An 18,798-nucleotide genomic window follows, 5' to 3' on the forward strand; every position below is an offset into this window, starting at 1 on the left:
CACAAAGATAAGACGACACACCACTGGAAGCTCGCACATGCTCAGTCCTCATCTCTCTAGTCTCAGCAGAGTTAACCACATTACTGTTACATGGGTCAGTAATTAATACCAATCAGTAACCAGCAGTGTGTGTGTGTGTGTTTGTCTCTCTGTGGGTATTCATTTGAAACTGTTACAATCTTGCCTGTATTGAGCCAGAGCGATCTGATGAAAGATGATTCAATGAGTGGAGTGCAGCCTCAGTTGTTTTTGTTTTTTAATTTCTTACTGCAAGAAGAAAGTTGAGGATGGCAGTGGTAGCAGAAATCCATCAGACCCAGATATCTGAGCAGGTTTTTCTTTTTCTTTCTTGTTGCTTTGTGTGTGTTGTTATTTTTAAGTTGGGTTCTGTGAACTAGTTCTGAAAGTGAGTTTCTTGCCCACAGTAAACAGACGGATTTGCATTAAGAGGCAGGTGGGATTAGTGACAGGAAGCCACGCAAAGTGCTGCTAAGAATAGAACAGTAACATTTCTAGCAATTGAATTAATCAAAACCTTTAAAAAAATCAATCAATCAATCAACATAGTGATTTAAATAAGTGCTAATTTGTGGTCGACTTCAGTGTTTTACTTCAACATCAGGTATTTTATTCCATCTATAAAAAACCTGAAAAATGACTCATACAGTGTCTGGAGTTAAAAACCACAAGATGACAAAGCGGCTATAAAGTAATGGATTTTTAGGTAAAATTAGATGACAAAATGTGGGTCTTGTTTGTTGTGTTTATACAACAAACAAGAAAAAAATAACCTTGGAAATTACCAGAGTTAATAATAGAGAAAATGAAATAATACAGCAAAATTAAAATGCTAAGTGGAAGTGAAAATGTGATTGAGGAAACGGCAAAAAGGTCAAATTTAAAAGTGGAGATGAATGTATTGAAGTGCATTGAAATGGTGCAGATGTTGTCAAATACACTTGTAATTTGGAACATTTATGTCTGTAAGTGAATTATTCAGCTTTGGTTTTCTGTATCGGATCGTATCGGCCGATACTACACCTCAGATATTGGTATCGGAAGTGAAAAAAAAAAAAAAAGGTTGGTGCATCCTCAAATGAAACACGAAAGAAATAAAGTAGCATGTTTACCTTTAGGGTTGGTGAAAACGTTATTGAGTAGCTATGATTAGTTAAACAAAAAAATCTAAATTTAAAAGTGTGAGTGCGAAAAAGTTCAGGGGTTGTGAATCCTTTTGTAAACATTACGTGGTTAAAAGTCACAGACCAAGTTGATATTCTTAATAGTTACGCATTCGGAACATCCCTGATGAAACGGGAAGTAAAATTGGACTTGCTGTTTTCAAGAATAACTTTCTGAACTCCTGAATTTGGCCCATCAGCAGCAGCAGCACCGGCAGCAGCTGGCTGAGCAGGAGCGGATCAAGCAGATTCTGGCCGACCGACAGAGGCGGATCCAGCAGCAGCAGGAGCAGCGGCAGAAGCTGGAGAACGTGAGTCAGTTTCTATCTGTATTCAACATGGCTCCAACCTCTGAACCCTATCTGTCGCCTTCAATCATTATCATCGTCATCATCACCAAGCAGCTCACGTCAGCTGCTCTGCTGCGGCCAAAGTGTTTTTGCAACCTGATTGTTTTTCTTTTTAAGAAAAAAAAAAAAGTAAAGAAAAGAGACGACAGCTTGAGTCCTGATGTTGAAAAGCCAAAAAGAACAGAATGGTATCTGAAACATTCAATGCCTCTGCACTCCACAGCAGCAGAAGCAGCAGCTGACGGAGTGTGCCTTTCAGTGGGCGGAGCTTCAGGAGGTTTTTATGGGGGAGGAGTCTGATCTCCACGACAACAGAATCCTACTGGAGGAGAAAAACAGGAAGTGTGACAGGAGACAGGTAAAGATTCAGAGTTTTGCACATGTAGAGGCTGAAACATCAAGTCTGCTCACAGATTCAGTTAACAGACTTAAAACTAAACTGTTTCATTGCAGCTCTGGTTGCATGTTTCTTAGATTTTTTTATTCTCTGGATGGTGAACTTTCACCCCAACTCCAAGCCTTTTTGCAACTTTTTACAGAAGTTCCTAAAGAGTTGTTTTGTTTTGAGCTTCAACCATTTCTCATCAACACTAATTAGCTTCCTTGTCCAGACTGATGAAAAGTTTCACCGCAGCATAATACTGATCCACTTTTTTTCTTTTTCGATACCGATATCTGATGTTTATTATAGGCCAATGTGATTTGATACAGAAAAACAGCAGTGAATTGACTTAAAACTTCTTTCTTTTTTTTAACACAGACATAAATGTACCAAATTACATATTAATTTGCTAACTTTGCAGCAGTACAACACAGTTAAATACACCAGTAGCTTCATATGTTTGGTCAAACATGTAAAAACAACTTTAAGTTGTTCAGTCAGTTCAATAAGGAGTAAAACAACCAATATAAATTAAATAAAGAACTAAAAACTGACAAAAACAATAAGTTGACCACTACTTGGTCAAACATGAGAAAATAAACTGCTGCAAACTTTATTTGAAATGGTTCATGAAGTGCAATTAGGAATTCTAAATATAATTTAAAATAAATAAAGCAAGACATCTCTCAGAGCACAAAGCACAGAATTAGACTGAATAGATCTGCCCTTATTGATTGTGCACATTGTCACCAATACACCATTAGAATTTGTTTCAATATCAAGACCGATACAGATATTAATATCCAAAAAAAATGTGATTTATATCACTGAGTTGCACACTCTAATTGGGTGTTATCATGTTTTTAAATTTACTGATATTTGTTGTTGCTATTGTGAAACAAAAAGTCGCGAAAATGGTAAAAAAAAAAAAAGTATATATATATATATATATATATATATATATATATAAATAAAATGTATTCTGTTTTTTAAAAACATTATTAATTGGAATTTATTTGTACAACTATAACTCAATATCCATATTGTACTGAGAAACCTTTCACAATATATGATAAACGATACTAAACTGAATATAATCAGATATTTAGAGCCCAACTCCAGAAGAAGATATGGAATTTAAAATGCAGAGTCGTGAAAATAATTGGGCCGTCCTCCTCACATCCCCTGATCTACTCATCAGCCTTCTCAACATCTCAGCAGAGGAGAAATACAGACAGGAAGTTGGACTGAAGGAGAAGGATGAGGAAGTCGCTCTGTGTCATACGTCACCAGCACAGAGGAAGTGCCATATATATGTGAACATGACAGACATGTAGCAAGATGCATGACTTGATACAGATGCTCTCAAGTGATACAAACAAACTTCGACTTAGAACACTGAATTTCATTTAAAAAAACACACACACACACATTAGGTACAGAACACAGAATGAGCTTAGGTTTTCTTCTCTAGTTTCTAATTAAAAAATTTATCTTCTCATTTTTCTACAAAATATCTGACATTCTCTCAAAATGTAAGTCAACCCGTAGAAATAATTCCAACTTTCTTTTGAAAATGTGTTGGAAAAAACAAAAACCAAACAACTTGGAGTAACAGCCGAAACGACTCTTCCTATTCTGCCAATAATTTCAACTCTACTCTACTCAGACCGAACGCTGGGTTTCAGGAGGTCTACACTGAGGGTCTTTTCAGACCTGATATTCTGGTAGACTCAGTTTGATCGGGGACCAAAATTGCAACGTTTGTTACATTTGCAGCTGCTGTGGTTCTCTTTCACTCTGCATTGTGTCAAACAAGCCAATCCCTTTGAAAAACCTGTTCCCCTCCTCACCTTTGGTGGCGCTACGCCAAGAAGAAAACGACACAAAATCTTCTGAAGACATGAGCAAAGCTTTCTTCTTCACAAAATGTAAACAGAAATTTAGAGGCATCAGATTTGAGTGGTTTTTGGATTCTCCTGGTTGTGCTAGACTCGCATGTTTTTTCAGATTGTTTTTCCCAGAATGCCCTGCATTGTAGTCCACTTCCTGCTTTTTTTCCACGTATACATTCAAACTGCACTAGAGTTCATTTCAACCGGACTGAGACCCAGGTTTTTAGGCAGACCAGAGGTCACTTTTCTTTTCTGATTTCGCACTAACACCTAAAAAACTGGATTTTCCAGACAAACGAACTAGAGTTCAGTTAAAGCAGAGCTGGTGTGAATTCACCCTAATAGACCCTCCTGAAATATCTATCATCCCATTATGCTCTGTATGTGTAGTTTCATCGTAGATGCGGCGGTAAGCAGTCACTGACTTCAGCATGGTGCTTCATTAAATTTTAATGCATCAGTATTTGATTACGTGACACGCTCAGTGAGTGTGTGATGTGATGTTTTGTCAGATAAAGATGTGAAATGGTGCAGTGATTACGACCATCTTGCATATCAATTCAACCAGAAGTGTGTCAGCAGGGAGGGGAAGCTTGTTAACAGGAAAAAGGGAAATGACGACTTTGAAACAGAAGTCTCTGCTGTAGTCCACATATCTGCCTCGTCCTTATCGGCTTGTTACCAGGACAGGAAGTGTGAAGTGTGACTTCCTTTATATAGACATACAACCTGCAGCTGGACATATTGTCAACTTTGTCTGAATGCTAGTTATTAGGTCATAGTTTTAATCATATCTGTTTCCTCCCACTGCGCTGTTCTACCTGGGCATTCTGACCGTCCCTCTTAGATGAGGAGAAATGTGTCCAGTAAAAGTCCAGTTGTCTTTTATTCATCCTCTAATTGTTCGGCTTGTCCTGAAAGCAGGCCAGCTTTTTCTCATAGTTCTGCCCTCAACTCGATTGAAAACTAGCAATATTAAAAACTTTTATCTGAACTAGAAACCAATCAGTTCAAATGAACTTTTCCTGATCTGTCAAAGCTAAAATTAGAGCAGAAGCTCATTTAGTAAACCTGCTTGTATATATTTGAGTCTGTACATTTGCTTTGGCTCTGTGTGGATTGAAGAAAATCCACAGTAAATCCAGGCGGTTCAGTTCTGGTTTTCAGATTTATTATTGTTCCAACATGGGGGGAAAGAGACAGTTATCCTGATGATGATTACACAAAGCTCTCTAATTCAACCAGCATGTGTCTGTCAGTGACGTCATTTCTTCTTTCACGCTTCTTTGCTGTAAAAGTCCTGTGATTCCTACCTCATCCCCGATAGTTTACACTTTCCCACCGCAGCTGTGTGATCAGGGCTAAGCCGCCGCCGTCATGGCTTAAGCTCCGACGAATGTGACCCCTCAGGTTCAAGCAAACACAATTTAAAAGCAGCGGTGCAATCACTGCAAACATTGAAATCTGGTGATTACCCGACGTAAATGTTACAAAAAACATGCCCACTTTAGGGTGTTTAGATTTTTATTTTTATTTTCTGCTTCAGGAGAAATTTTCAAAAATGAGGTCACAATAAAATATTTAGAGTTGACAGCGCAGGCTAAAAAGCTCCACACTGAATATTTTAGTTCCCACCTCTCAGAATCCTACCAATTACGATAACCGCTGATCACAGCGTTCAGGTCTGATCAACGGGAAATCCACGACGACAGGAGTTTAGATTTCAAACTAAGTAAAAAAAAAATCTGTGAAATTCTAATGAAATTCTAATTCTAATGGACATACTGATGGATTTTTATTTAATTTAATTATTTTTTAGCGAATAGCTGCCTGTTTAAGTGTGTGTGTGTGTGTGTGTGTGTGTGTGTGTGTGTTTGAACAGGATCATGCTGGCAGACAGCGGAGTGACAATGTGTCAGTAAGGCCTCTGGACTCCACAGCCGAGCAGGTAATAAAGCTTTTCTTGTGCTTTTCCAATTACATGGTGCTAATTCCTCTGATTTAGCTACAAAGGAGCCGAATACTTTTTTTTCTCCTTTTATTTTTATTTTATTTTATTTTTTCACTTTTTCCTACCTGAAGGACCACTAGTTTAGGGGGGGTTTCATCCAGTTTTACCTCATTCTGTGGTTTTAAAGACAATAATTGCTATTTCCATTCAGGGTTGCATGGAGCGCTAAGTGGAGTTTCTCTTTACGTTTTCACTTTTTTTATGCATCAAAAGCTTTTAATCGAGTCGGATATGAGACGACGACGTCTTCTTTTTTGTGTGATCGCTGATGGCTGATTTCCGAGAGAAAAGCCTTGAATGGTTTGGTCCCCGACTCGGACAGATGGGAGATAAAAACGAAGCGTGCGGGTGAAGCTAAGCAGGAACATGAAAGGGAAACCCAGTGAAATTGTGTGCTTGTAATTGAAAGTGTTATAAATAGACCGGGGGGGGATTTATCCTGTCGAAGATCTCCACGAAGCAGATGCTCAACGACTTTTGATATGTTTTGGGGTTTTTTCGTTGTGCAGACTGAGTGGGACAACGGTGATGGGGGGGAGCGGTGTTCTACCACCACATTAAACCGGTGTTTATCACAGCATGCCATCACTTTTGTTTTAAACCCTCGCTCTTCATATCCGTCCTGTCTCCGCTGAGCCCAGCGTGCTTTCCTCCCCTTCTCTCCCCTCCTCTTGCTTGCCTTTTTTTTCCGTCTATCCCTGCCTGAGTCGGTCACAGTAGGAAACCTTTCTTACTTGTAGCGTTTCTCTTTTAACTCTACTCCCAGAATCGTACCTTCTGATCTCAGCGGGAGAGGCTTTAGACGCACAGATTTGGCAGGGGGAAAAAAAATCACGCCTGGATTCACTGTCGCTTTTTGATTTGCAAACACTTTTTATCTACTAACCGTTTTTAATTCCTTTCTGTGACTCCCTACAACCCTACTCATGTACATATGGATCTCAACTGGGTCGTACGGTACTGCTAGGAGTTCAGATTTATGTGGTGTAAAAAATGAACCATGATAAATTAAACTTAAAGGGGCAGTATTATGTTTTCCAGGTACATGGTGCAATTTTATAGCACAATATGGTAACTAAAGGAACTTAAGTGAGATATAGCTTAAAAGAAATTTGACATTGGAATTCAACGCCTTGAAATTGGGCCTCTGTCTCTTTAAGAAACTCCTGTTTTTTCTGAAACTCCACAATCACTCCTTTATTAACCCTTTAGCAATGTTTTTCTCAGCATTACTCCTATCATCATCATTACATGATGATGAACCGACATGCAGTTCCACCGGGTATTTGCTAATTGTTGCAGACTAGTCTGAAGGAGTTCATGCTGTAGTTATCCCACTGTCATATTTCACTAATCATATTGTGTTATTTTTATTATAAAGAGGACTGTTTTTTTATTGTTGTTGTTGGTTTTGGAAAGTTTTGGTCCAAACATCTACATTATGCATATAATTATCCTAAAAGACATTTCCATAATAATTTGTAATGTGACTTAATTCTTTAGTCCATCACTATGGAGAACAAAGGAGGTCAGTGAGGTTGTAGTCAACCTCTAGTTCTGTCGACTAGTTAATACGAGCAGGAAAAATATTAGAAAATGCTAAAACCGAATCCACAAAGATGCCCTGACTCTTTATTCTTTTAATGGTGTTTTCGCTCTCGCAACTTTTTGTGGCTCCCTCTCCACCCCCTCGCCTCGCATTCTTATGTTTTCTACTCGTAATAATAAACAGCGTCACGACTTGAACGCGCTCGGTGTCGAACAATGCTGAGCAGCAGCGGGGAAAGCATGCTGGGTATTTAAAACCTGCGTGCCAGTCATACAGAAGAAAACTGCATTAGGTCTCAGGCATTTTCCTCTCCAAGGCAGCGATGATCCAAATCTTCCCCTCGGTGGTCTGACGTGTGAAAGCCTCGCTCATGTCCCAGTTTGACTCGCTGATGGCCTGCAGTGACCTTTCTCTTGGTGGAGTTTACTTTGAAGAACCCTCACTGCGGTCTTGGTGTTCGTCCTCCAGAGAAGTGAAAATGCGTATCGACACCATGTGGTAACTTTTAGCCAGATGATCTGATTTTGGACGTGTAGATGACCATTTTGTAGCGTGATTGCATTTGCGGCGTAGAAAGTTGTTTCTGCTAAATTAGAAGACAAAGGACTTCTTTAGCTCGGTGCTGTGCTGTTTCTGCTCTACGTGTTTGTCTAGGTGTGTGTTTGTTTTGTTTTGTTTTTTTGTTGTTGTTGGTCACATCCTCCCTGGCTTAATGATCCAGTGCTTGCTAATGAGCTTTCTGTCATGTCACTGCTTTGTTTTCTTGCTGGCTTTCAAAAGCTGGCAGCGACGTGCAGTACAGATAAAACGCATCATCATCTCTTGCATCTTTCTCTCATCAACTCAAAAGTCCATCCTTTTATAACAGAAAATGTCAGATGGTCCCATTTAGGTGTAACACTTTGCAACAACATTTACAGACCCTTTTAATAAATCAGAATATGGATTGAAAAGTCAATTTATTTCAGGAACTATAGATACGTAGCATGTTATTGTAACGTCATGCATACGCACCATGGAGGATGAAAAGACGATTCTTTTACTTGCCATCCGTAGCCGAGCTGTCACGGACTCAGTAGGACAATTGCATTAACTAAATGAAACTACTTGTCAGATTTCTATTTGTAAAATAAGACAAACAAAAACAAACAGCCCCATTAAAAAACAGAGAGGTTTGTGGTTGTGATATTAAAATGTGAACAAGTTCAACAGGTGTAACAACCTTTGGCATGTTTTTATGTTTTAAAACCTAACAACCATGTAGCATGTTAAAATTGTTCACTTAAATATTACATTGCCGCAGTTGTTTTCAGTCTTTGTCAGTCTGTGTGTGCTGCTTTCCGTGTCTGCCACATAGAGAGCCGTGGCTCCCAACCCGCCGCTTCAGCACAAGTCCCAGCATTCACAGTCTAAGCCCCAGCCTCAGCCTCTGGCTCAGCATCAGCAGCCCTCGGCGAGCCGGAGGTCCCACCGCACGCTGCCCAAAGACCAAACCCAGCTCCTGTCACTGCAGCACGACCACAGGCAGAAGGAGAAGGAGAGACAGCGGCAGAGGGAAGCGCCGGTGGCCCCAGTCCAGAAGTTATCAGTTTTTAGTGGCCACAAAGCTGCTGCTGCTGCCGCTGCTGCTGCTGCCGCTGCTGCTGCTGCAGGCTCACCTGGCCGCCCTGCAAACACCCAGCGCACCGCGGTAAACTCAGAACGCTTTATCATGTCTGAAACACACTTACGTTTCCTCTCTAGGTTCATAGGAACTCCGATTTCTTTCTGTATTCTACCTCACTCACCAAACACTCCCCTCTGCTCCCAATGAATCCTAAATTCTGCAGAAAAACAGAAGGAATAGAGAGATTTTGAATTCAAAGAGGAAGTGGTTGCTGCAGCGTCTGCGTGTGAGCCAATGGAAACAGTCAGGGCTCTGCTGTGAAGCTGATGATTTCATCTGGTCAGGATATTTTTCATGCCAGTGAACGCAGACACACACTGACTGTTTGTCTGGTGTTTCAACACGTGTTTTTTTTTTTTTTTTAACCTCCATTCTTATCTCCTCTGCAAAACCAGACAGGAACTGTTTACTGTTGAAAAAAATAAAAAAACAACAAACACTTTTCAATTTTCAGAAGCATTTATCTCCAGACACCTGTTACAGGAATCAACGTTTTGCTCCCAGTGTAATGTCTTACAGGATTTGTTTACTTTATCTGCAAAGTAGCATGGATTGAAAAAAAAAAACATTAACTTCTGACTCCTATCCACATGCCGATGTAAAAAAAATTATAAGCTAGAAATATATAGGTCTTAAAACAACACCAATAGGCTGAGTTATAAATAATCCTAACACCCTTCATTACAGTGTCTTGCAGAAGTTTCCATCCTCTTTTTGTGGTTTCACACTGCAGTGCCAGACCTCATGTATTTTATGCGACACTGTTGTGAAATGGAAAGAGAAGTCAATTATAGTTTCAATTTTTATTTCACAAATTCAAATCTGAGATGTACAATATGCATTATTCCCAGAGCCCTTTCGTCTAATACTCCTGAATAAAATTAAATTCATTTGAAAAATGTAAGTTTACCTCAGATCCATTAATTGCAGGTTGTTGTTGTTGTTGTTTTTTCTCGTGGTAGGATCTGTATAGTTTTTTTCTATCTGGCAAAAGTTTGAGTTGCCCCCAGGCGTCTTCTTTGCATTCTGTGACTGAAGGCAGGTCTTTAATTTTGCCTTGACGACTATTTAATCTCATGTTTATGAGGTGTTTTTTTTCGCGTGACTTGATTTTATTTTTTTGTTTTTTTTCTCGAGGGACTGTCTGTCAGGCAAAGGTTTGAGTCACACTCAGACATCTTAATTGCCTTCTGTGACTTGAGACAATTGAGGCTGCCGTTAAATCACTGTTAAGATACCTTAGCTAGCTAGCTAGTTTTTTGCGTCTATCGTGATTAAGTGTAACTTTATCTATTTGTACATTTCTATGGAGATGCAGGTCTTAAACTCCATTCATAGTAGTCATTTTGACTGACTCAGTGCACGCACACTGGGAAAGAGAGAAGTCTTAAAGGGATTGTTAATCTGGTTTCAGATGGAGCTCCAGGAATCCCAGTTGGCCAGGGTGCTGCTGGCTGCCGGGCTTCCCAGTCAAATGCACTCCAGGCTGGGCTCTGGAAGCAACTCCAGTCCTTGTACCCCCGCCATGCAGAGAGCTCACTTCAGCCAGGTACGCACACCCGCACACAAGAATTTCGTGGCTTTAAGTGATCGTTTATTTGGACTAAACTTTATAAATAATCCCCCAGAATGCCAATCTCATGTCCAGCCGCGACGCCCCTCACAGCAGCTCGATGTCAGACATGGCCATCTCCCCGCTGTCCCCTTTCTCCCCCGTGTCCCCGACCGATGACGTCTTCTGGGACTCCGAGGCCCCACCTAAAGTGAGTATCATCTGCCATCGGCTCTCCAGCGACGCAGTCGGGGTTTCCTCGCCAGCAGGTCCGGCGGCCGGCTCCAATGAGCCGTAAAACCCAACAGATGTGGGATTTGTTTTGTTCCGCCGGCCGCCACAAGAACAGGAAGTCATCGTGTTTTGGCACGCCAGTCACAGGACGTCGCTTGCATCACACAGGCACCAGCGAATGCTTTGTGCGTCTTGTGTTCCAGTCATACAGCGATGAGGAAGTGCCACTCACAGGACGGGTTCAGTGTAATTTAGCTGCGAACGCTCGCACTGTACAAAAAACCACATCATTCAGTCTTCTCCCCCCAGTATGTGGTCTACAAATACGGCTGCATGTAAAGTCACCAACCAAACTTTATTTATCATAAGGAGATGATAAATAAACTAATAACTGCAACAGGGAGCGCTCGGTCTGTTTGCTGTTGTGTTGCTGAACTAACAGGAACGCATATGGAGCCGATGGAGCGTTTAATAAGTCAATGCTCTCTCTTACACCGTGGAGGTTGTACGAAACCAGCAGCAGGGTTATGAAAACACTTTCTTCAGGGGGATCAGCTGCATAAAGAATCCTAAAAGTCTAAAGTGAAACAATTTAGCAGCTGAACAGTCTTCTGCTCCTGCCTTAAAGACATTCTCACAAAATCCCCACTAAGGCGTTTTGTAATCTTCAACAACAAAGAAAAGAAGTGTCGCTCTAACCTGCATGTGTAGTTGGACAGAAAGCAGAAAATACCCTGTTTGCTTTGTGTGTGTGAGCTTGTGTGTGTGAGCATGTGTGTGTGTGTGTGTGTGTGTGTGTGTGTGTGTGTGTGGAGGGTGCGGGCAACTTGTAAGAGGGATTATAGGTATTCCCGGAGCTCTTTTCCTGCACTGTCGGGCGTGTCTTCCTCTTTGTTAGCGTGTCATGTGACCCAGGACGCAGGCGGTCAGAAGGTCGCCTGCTGGTGGCCCAGATAGACGATTTTATTGAAATCAGAAGCTGAAAGTAGGTTGTTTTAAATAATTACATGATATAATTTGATGTATTTTACATGGCAGACCAACACAAAGTCGTTCATAATTTCAAACTGGGAGGTATTTCAATATGTTTATTTATTTATTTATTTTTACTAATATAGTTCTGAAAAGTGTGGTGTGCCTTTGTTTTCAAACCTTAAAGTCAATATTTTGTAGAACCAAAAATTCTAAATCTCCATTAGGGTTTCTTTGGTTTAGGATCAAAAAGACTCTATAGAGGCTGAAAAGAGAGACTCTGAATTGAACTGCTCCTGCTAAAGGAAGGAAACCACCCAGAATAATACTGCCAAGAATATGTTTTGTGGTAAGGCTGGTTGAGTTCACAGTCATGTGGAGTGCTGATGTGTTTTTTTCCACATATAATTTTGGTCTCTCTTTACCACATGATCTTCTTCTATGTTATTTTTCTAAATAAAAAAAAATGTTGCATGTTGCAAACCCCCTGGTTTAGGATCTACATGTGTTGCAGAAATTAGTTTTTACCTCTTTTTTTTTTCATTAAACCTTAATTTAACCAGATTAAAAAAAGAACAGCATTGAAATCAAGACCTCTTTCACAAGGACGACCTGTCCAGGAAAGGCAGCAGCACATGCTGTGGTGGACAAAGCAAATAGACAATGATGGCAAAAAAATTAACATTAAAAATATATAAAACACAAACAATTTGACAATAAAATGCAGTCGTCATGACGGTAATTCCACAAACCGTAGTAGACTTTCTCTACATGATATTTCTCTAACCAGTTTGTGGATTTTGCTTTTCTATCTTCCAGGTCCCAGAACGCACAACTTCAAAATTTTACTGCAGAGAGCTGGTGATGGGACACAAGAGGACGGCTTCGAGGTGAAGCTCTGCTTCATGATTTCCTGAAACAAGATGTCTGAATAGATATAAAGATATTTAAATTACAAAGTGAACCTTTGTAATTTAACACAAAGCTTCACTTTATATGCTATAAAGATTTCATATTTATAGCATTTTTATGACAACTGAAGATAACATAGTTAATTGGTTGTGCTATAAAACTACACTATGTGGCTGGAAAGCACATAATACTGCCCCTTTAAGTGTTTTGTTCTGGGGCCAGTCAGGTGTATGGCGTGTGTGTGTGTGTGTGAGAGAGAGACCTTTCAATACAGGATTTTAAAAAAAATCTGTTTTCCTTGTCTCTGCTCTAGCACATAAAATGCTATATAACCTAACTACTATTAGTTCCAGATATAATATGCATGTTATATATCTTAATTACAGTGAGCATTTAACTCCCTTTTCTTTCATTTACTTTGGACTGTATTTATTATGAGGCCATATATCACGTTCCAGCTCATATCTTTGCACCCCCTCCACCTCCCGTTGAGAGCAGCTGGCCATGAGCAGATCAGATCAGTTTAGCCGGGATGATTGCCGTGAATTAGATGAAAATAACAGTGAGGAAATGGGGCCTCTGCACTGACAGCGTGAAGGATTTGTTTTAGATTGTGACACAGATGTTGATCATAACTTTTCTTCTCTTCCCCCCCCCTCTCTCCGTTTCTCTCTCCCTGGTGCGTGTCTCTGTCGCCCCCCCCCCCCCCCCCCCCCTTCCATTTCTCTCTCCCTGGTGCGTGTCTCTGTCGCCATCTAGTGGCAGTCCGGTGTCGGTGGCAGACCGGAGCGGAAGGTCTGCGTCTCAAGGAGGCTGTTTGTCTAGCAGCAACCACCCAGGTGCGTGCTGTCCAGATATGCTGCTCTGTGGGGTCTTCAAATGAGAAATTTTAATTTGAGGTTCTTTTTATCAAGGTAAATTAAAATAGAATTATGTCTAAGGGATTAATCTGACTCAGTATTTGTACTTGAGTAACTACTGATTCTTATGCAGTCTTTAGCAGCATGGATTTCGTACTTTTGAGTTTCCAGACTGTATTCCTTGTTTTATAATCTACTAAAAGACAAAAAATATGTATTTCTGTAAAATAAATTGCTTTATTTGTTATACACATCAAAACCCAGGTTTCTAGTCCAACACATTAACTTCTTTCTTTGTTTTTGACAGTTTAAATACCTACAGAACAAAAAAGTGCAATTTTACAACATTTTTGTCCTCTCCAATCTCTCAAATCAAAGTCTGAATCCATGGTTCTGGTCTAGACATCAAAGCATCAGCACTTAAAATCTTTGACATTTTTAACACATACACACTATTTTCTTTAGCTCTTTTTTGTAATATTTAATACATACACGTTTCTGTCCTCGCTGTGTGACGTTAAACCAGACCAAACTTGTCTTGTTTCAGCTCAGTTAGAGTTACCAGTGCATGTGAACTTCTGGTTTCGACAAAATAACGGCTTATCATTGTACTTGATATCTGACTCTTTTTGAGCTTTTACCACATTCCCTGAACATAATATCAGACTTTTGTCCGACAGCTGTGGTTGACATCTGTGTACAGCTTAGAAATGAAGCACTGCGATTGGCTGAGTGTCATAGCATCCCAACCGTATAAAGAGAAATGTTTGTTGTTGTTGTTGTTGCAAAGCCCACAGAAGCCAGATCTCTGTGGAATCTGTAACCAGTCATAGCAAAGCAAAGAAACAAAGCAAATATCTTGTTTTCCTCGGTCAGAGTTCACAAACTTCCTATTTCATGTAGGATAAGCTGCTCCACATTTAATATGCTACAAAAACACAAAATCTTACCAAGTAATTTTGGTTTAGTTTCTAGTCCAAATATCTTAATACACTTGAATTAAGGTAAAACTAACTTATAAGTGTCTTTTCAGCAAGACATCAGAGTTTGTTTTAAGTCAATAATTACTTAATATTGATGAAAAAGTACTTTTTTTCTTCTATATTTTCTATTTGCACAATAAAGCTTCTTGGGAGGGAAAAAACAGAGCGAAAGTGAGGAAAGGAAACGTAGATGCTGCATAAACGGCCTTCACATATTTCGAAATATGATCATAAATATAAACATCTAACTTCTTAAGACTTAGTTGTTAAGACAAATGTCAAACTTTATTCAACTGAAAATTTTGAAAACAGCCAAGTAAGTTAGCGCTTTGGAATTTATCCGGAAAAATTAATTGAGGGGAAGCTAACTGCACAAAGCATTTTCAAAGTTAGCAAAAGCGCTACTGCGCTACACGAAAAAATGAGGTGTGTTCTCAGCTCATAAGCGGAAGTGTGCCACACTGTTCACTTCATCTAAAACTGCTCCCTGGTACTGAAAACGCCCATCTTTGAGGCATCTTCACTCAGTAACAACTTCCACACTGAGGAGTGTTACTGTTAGACCCACCTGGTAGTAGCATGGTGCATTCAGTGGTTTAATATGCATGCTATATATTTTAATTACAGTGAGCAAAACAAAAAAACAAACAAACAGATTTTTCAGTTTGATTTTTCAGATTCATTCACCTGTTCGTCTTACACATCTGCTCTGTTTACGTTTCTGAATGTGGCTTTTAAAAACAATGGTGACAAATGAGTTTATTACTGAACAGACTGCATTGTTGTTTGAAATATTATCGATGTTCAACTAAGAACCGATCAACATCCGGTTCTTAGTTGAACTACTGTGAATCTGGAGTTTTGAAAGCTAAAGTCAGTCTGTGCGTTTCAGGCCTGTTCAAGCTTGAAAGTCCTCTGCTGCAGCACCGCCTGCAGCAGCACAGGAAGACTGACGACACATCCAGTGGACATGCACAAGTAAATAACCCCTTGTTGTTCTTACATCTTGCTATTATTTAGGTTTGATGTGTTTTTTAATGCTAAAGAACAAAGAAAAATTGTAGTTTTATTATGATGCAACCCAAATGTAAACATATTCTTTGCTTGTTGTTTTAGTCATGTTTTTAGCTTCATCTGTGTCTAATCATCTAGCTTTTTCTTTGCCATTCTGACTCAAATGTTTTCATTCCACAAAGGGAGTAAAAGCTGTTCTGGGGCGACGTAACAAGGCCACTGAGTACTCCTCGTCCAGCGACGAGTTTGGCAGCAGCGACGATGAGGAAAGAACCAGGTGAAAGGCTGCAGGATTTGATATTTCTGAGAAGGTTTAACCTCAAGAAGTGCCATCTATGACTTTTTTGGAGTACCTGAAAATAATTTTCCCTTCCTGAAAGTTGGATGATTTAATTGTTGATCATGTTTCGATTGATTCATTTAACCACATCCTTTCATGTGGTTCTGAAATGCCCACCTCTGCCCTTCAAGGTCCGGCCTGTCCAATGGAAAAGGGAAGTACTTCAGAGGAATCCCCGACGGCATCGTCCTGCAACCCCACCACAATCTTAACCAGGTACCTACAAACACAACGATGAACTCCCTTTTCTAGGATTATCCAGCCTCCTGACGTTCTTCTCGGTTCCACAGATGTCCCGGTTGGGTTCGGACGACACCTACCTGCTGCCGGACCTCCTGCAGAAAACCTCCAGTCCGGCGCACAACGCTCTGAGCCAGCACCGCACACGAGAACTGAACTACTCGCTTTCACCCACGGCTCCCGGATCCCCGACTCTGCAGGATCTGCATGTGAGCTCAGTCAGACGAAACCAAAAGGTGGCCCTGAAGTGCAAACAACATCAACTAACCACTGCAAATTGAAAAAAACACAACAACATGTTCAAAAACACATTAAGCACAGCTACAAGTTAAGAAGACACTGAAGAGGTAGGTCTCAGTGGGAAATCTAAGACATCACTGATGAATGACGGAGCTTTTGGTTTTAGAACCCAAAGTTATTCTTTCTTTAGCACTTTTGTTGAAAATTTGTTGCCAGTGATGCAAATGCAACTAACATATCCAAGAATAATTTGAGTCGGGACAAACTACAGAGCTCAGCTTCGTTCTTTTTCACAGTTTGGACAGTACATAGCACTCTGACCGTCTTTGCTCATCTAAACAGGGAGAGCAAATACCAGAAAAATTAAATTTGTTCTCTCCCACTTTCCCACTAAGACCTGCCTCTTCCACTTTGCTAATGTTGTGTTTTCTTAATTTGTAGCTGTGCTTAGTTAATGTTGTTGTGCTCTTCAATTTGTAGTTAAACTTAGTGAATTGTTGAAGTGGATTGCACTTCTGGGCCACCGTATTTCCCTGACAAATTTTTATCCTATATTTTTTGCCATTCATTTATCGTGGAGTAAATGGATAAATAACACCAGTGGGAATTGGGTGGTAGATGATACTGTTGTCTGATTCTGATAGATGTGAGAAGTACTAAATGTTTGGGAGTTTATTTGGTATTTGAATTACACAATCTGTGGCATCACTCCATTTATCCACCAGAGGGCAGTAGTGGTGTAGTAATACCAATTCAGTAATGACAAAAGTTGTCCACATTTTTCTGTGGCGTTATTGTTGTTGAATCAATGTAACTGTATTTATCTTGACCTCAAATTATCTTTGTTTCTTTTAAAAAAAGAATAAAAAAAGAAATGATATCAACAGAATAGGAAGCAGAAAATAATAGAATTTACTTCTTGCCTTTGAAGTCATGGGTAGTTTGTATCTAACCTAAACAGTCCAAGAGATTCACAATATGAATGTGCTGCTGTTCTGACCAGGCTGTTAGCAGTCCGTCTGGAAAAAGCACCTGCTCTTCTTCCTCTTTGTCCTTCATCGACCCAAGACTGATCCCCATATCATCCCCTCCACAGAGTCCAAGTAAGTGTTTATACGTACCGGTGAAAACAGACGTTTACGTACACTAAATAAAAAGACACATACAGTTTAGAAGTTAAATCAGACCAAACGTCTATTGTTTAAGGTCAGATAGGATGACCTAAATTATTTCTGTTTGCTAAATAACACAATAATATATGGAAAGAGAACATATGAGTTCTTTATTGATGTCCTCACAATCCGATGTTTCCAGACATTTCCTCAGTGTTTGGTAGCGTTGCCTTTGACCGGTAGCACTTGGGTCAGACATCTTGGGTTCCTTCCGCAAGTTGCTCACAACAGTTTGCTGGAGTTCTGGCCCATTCCTGCTGTATCCTTTGAGTTACTGTCCATTTGCAAGTCCCATTCAGCGGTGGGCACACTTAAGCTAATGTGCTACCAGCCTTCGTTCTAGCTAACTTTGAAAACATTTAGTGCGCTAAGTTTCCCCTTGGTTAGCTTTTCCAGCTAAATTATAAAGCTTTATTCAAACTTTCAGTTGAATAATGTTTGACAGATGTCATATGTTCAGAATTGTTCAAATAGTTAATCATTTATATTTCTGCTCTTATTTTAAAGTGGGTAAAGACTGTTTGTCTTAACTTGATTTCAACAGGAAACTTACAGGGACAAAATAAAACATGGACAGTAGAGACCAAGATACAAACATCAATACAACATGTAGGGGCATTATATGTAAATTAAAATGTCAAAATTAAATTGGTGTTTGAGGTTTGTAGCCTCTCAAGGGCAGGTTAAATTTGAATTGAAGTTAGTGCTTTATCATTAGCTTCTGCCTAACACTGTTATCTTAGTGCTTTACTGTTAGTGAAGCTCAGGTTTATGATTAGTGCTTTAGGGTTAGCCCAGCTAACTTTTCAGTGAGCGGTGCTCACTGCTGAAGCCATTTACACCTGAACTTTAACTTCCTGGCTGAAATCCTGAGATGTTGCGTCAATATTTCCTCATAATGTTCTTTCCTCATGATGCCATCTCTTTTAAGAAGTGCACCAGTTCCTCCTGCAGCAAAAAAAGCCTCACAACATGATGCTGCCGCCCCCATACTGGTGTCACCAGGCTTACAAGCATCCACATTTTGTCCACACAGTTCCACTTTAGTTTCATCTAAAAATAAATATCTTTGTCGCTGATCGGCCTTTCTGGCTATGTCAGTATAGGAAACGTTTTACTGTATAGCCTGCATTTCCACTTTTTAAATTTTCTCCCCCTACAGAAACTTCTGTCAGTTTTGTTGCAGCATTAATTATGCATTATGTGTCGGTTGTAACCTAAAAAGTCTTCAAGTGGAATGAATGA

General features: G+C 39.9%; 1 protein-coding gene across 1 annotated transcript in view; it reads left to right on the top strand.

Annotated features, from left to right (window-relative positions):
- LOC103131257 (mitogen-activated protein kinase kinase kinase kinase 4-like) overlaps positions 1-18,798 on the top strand; it is a 76,280-nt gene that overhangs the window by 43,785 nt on the left and 13,697 nt on the right. Inside the window, exons 15-25 of the mRNA XM_007542855.2 lie at positions 5,691-5,756; positions 8,726-9,058; positions 10,449-10,583; positions 10,663-10,797; positions 12,612-12,682; positions 13,464-13,543; positions 15,440-15,525; positions 15,744-15,838; positions 16,033-16,117; positions 16,192-16,350; positions 17,385-17,484. Of these exons, the coding sequence (XP_007542917.1) occupies positions 5,691-5,756; positions 8,726-9,058; positions 10,449-10,583; positions 10,663-10,797; positions 12,612-12,682; positions 13,464-13,543; positions 15,440-15,525; positions 15,744-15,838; positions 16,033-16,117; positions 16,192-16,350; positions 17,385-17,484 (1,345 nt within the window). The remainder of the gene's footprint in view (positions 1-5,690; positions 5,757-8,725; positions 9,059-10,448; positions 10,584-10,662; positions 10,798-12,611; positions 12,683-13,463; positions 13,544-15,439; positions 15,526-15,743; positions 15,839-16,032; positions 16,118-16,191; positions 16,351-17,384; positions 17,485-18,798) is intronic.

The sequence above is a fragment of the Poecilia formosa genome, unplaced genomic scaffold (assembly GCF_000485575.1).
Source record: "Poecilia formosa unplaced genomic scaffold, Poecilia_formosa-5.1.2 Scaffold735, whole genome shotgun sequence".
NCBI classification, from domain to species: domain Eukaryota; kingdom Metazoa; phylum Chordata; class Actinopteri; order Cyprinodontiformes; family Poeciliidae; genus Poecilia; species Poecilia formosa.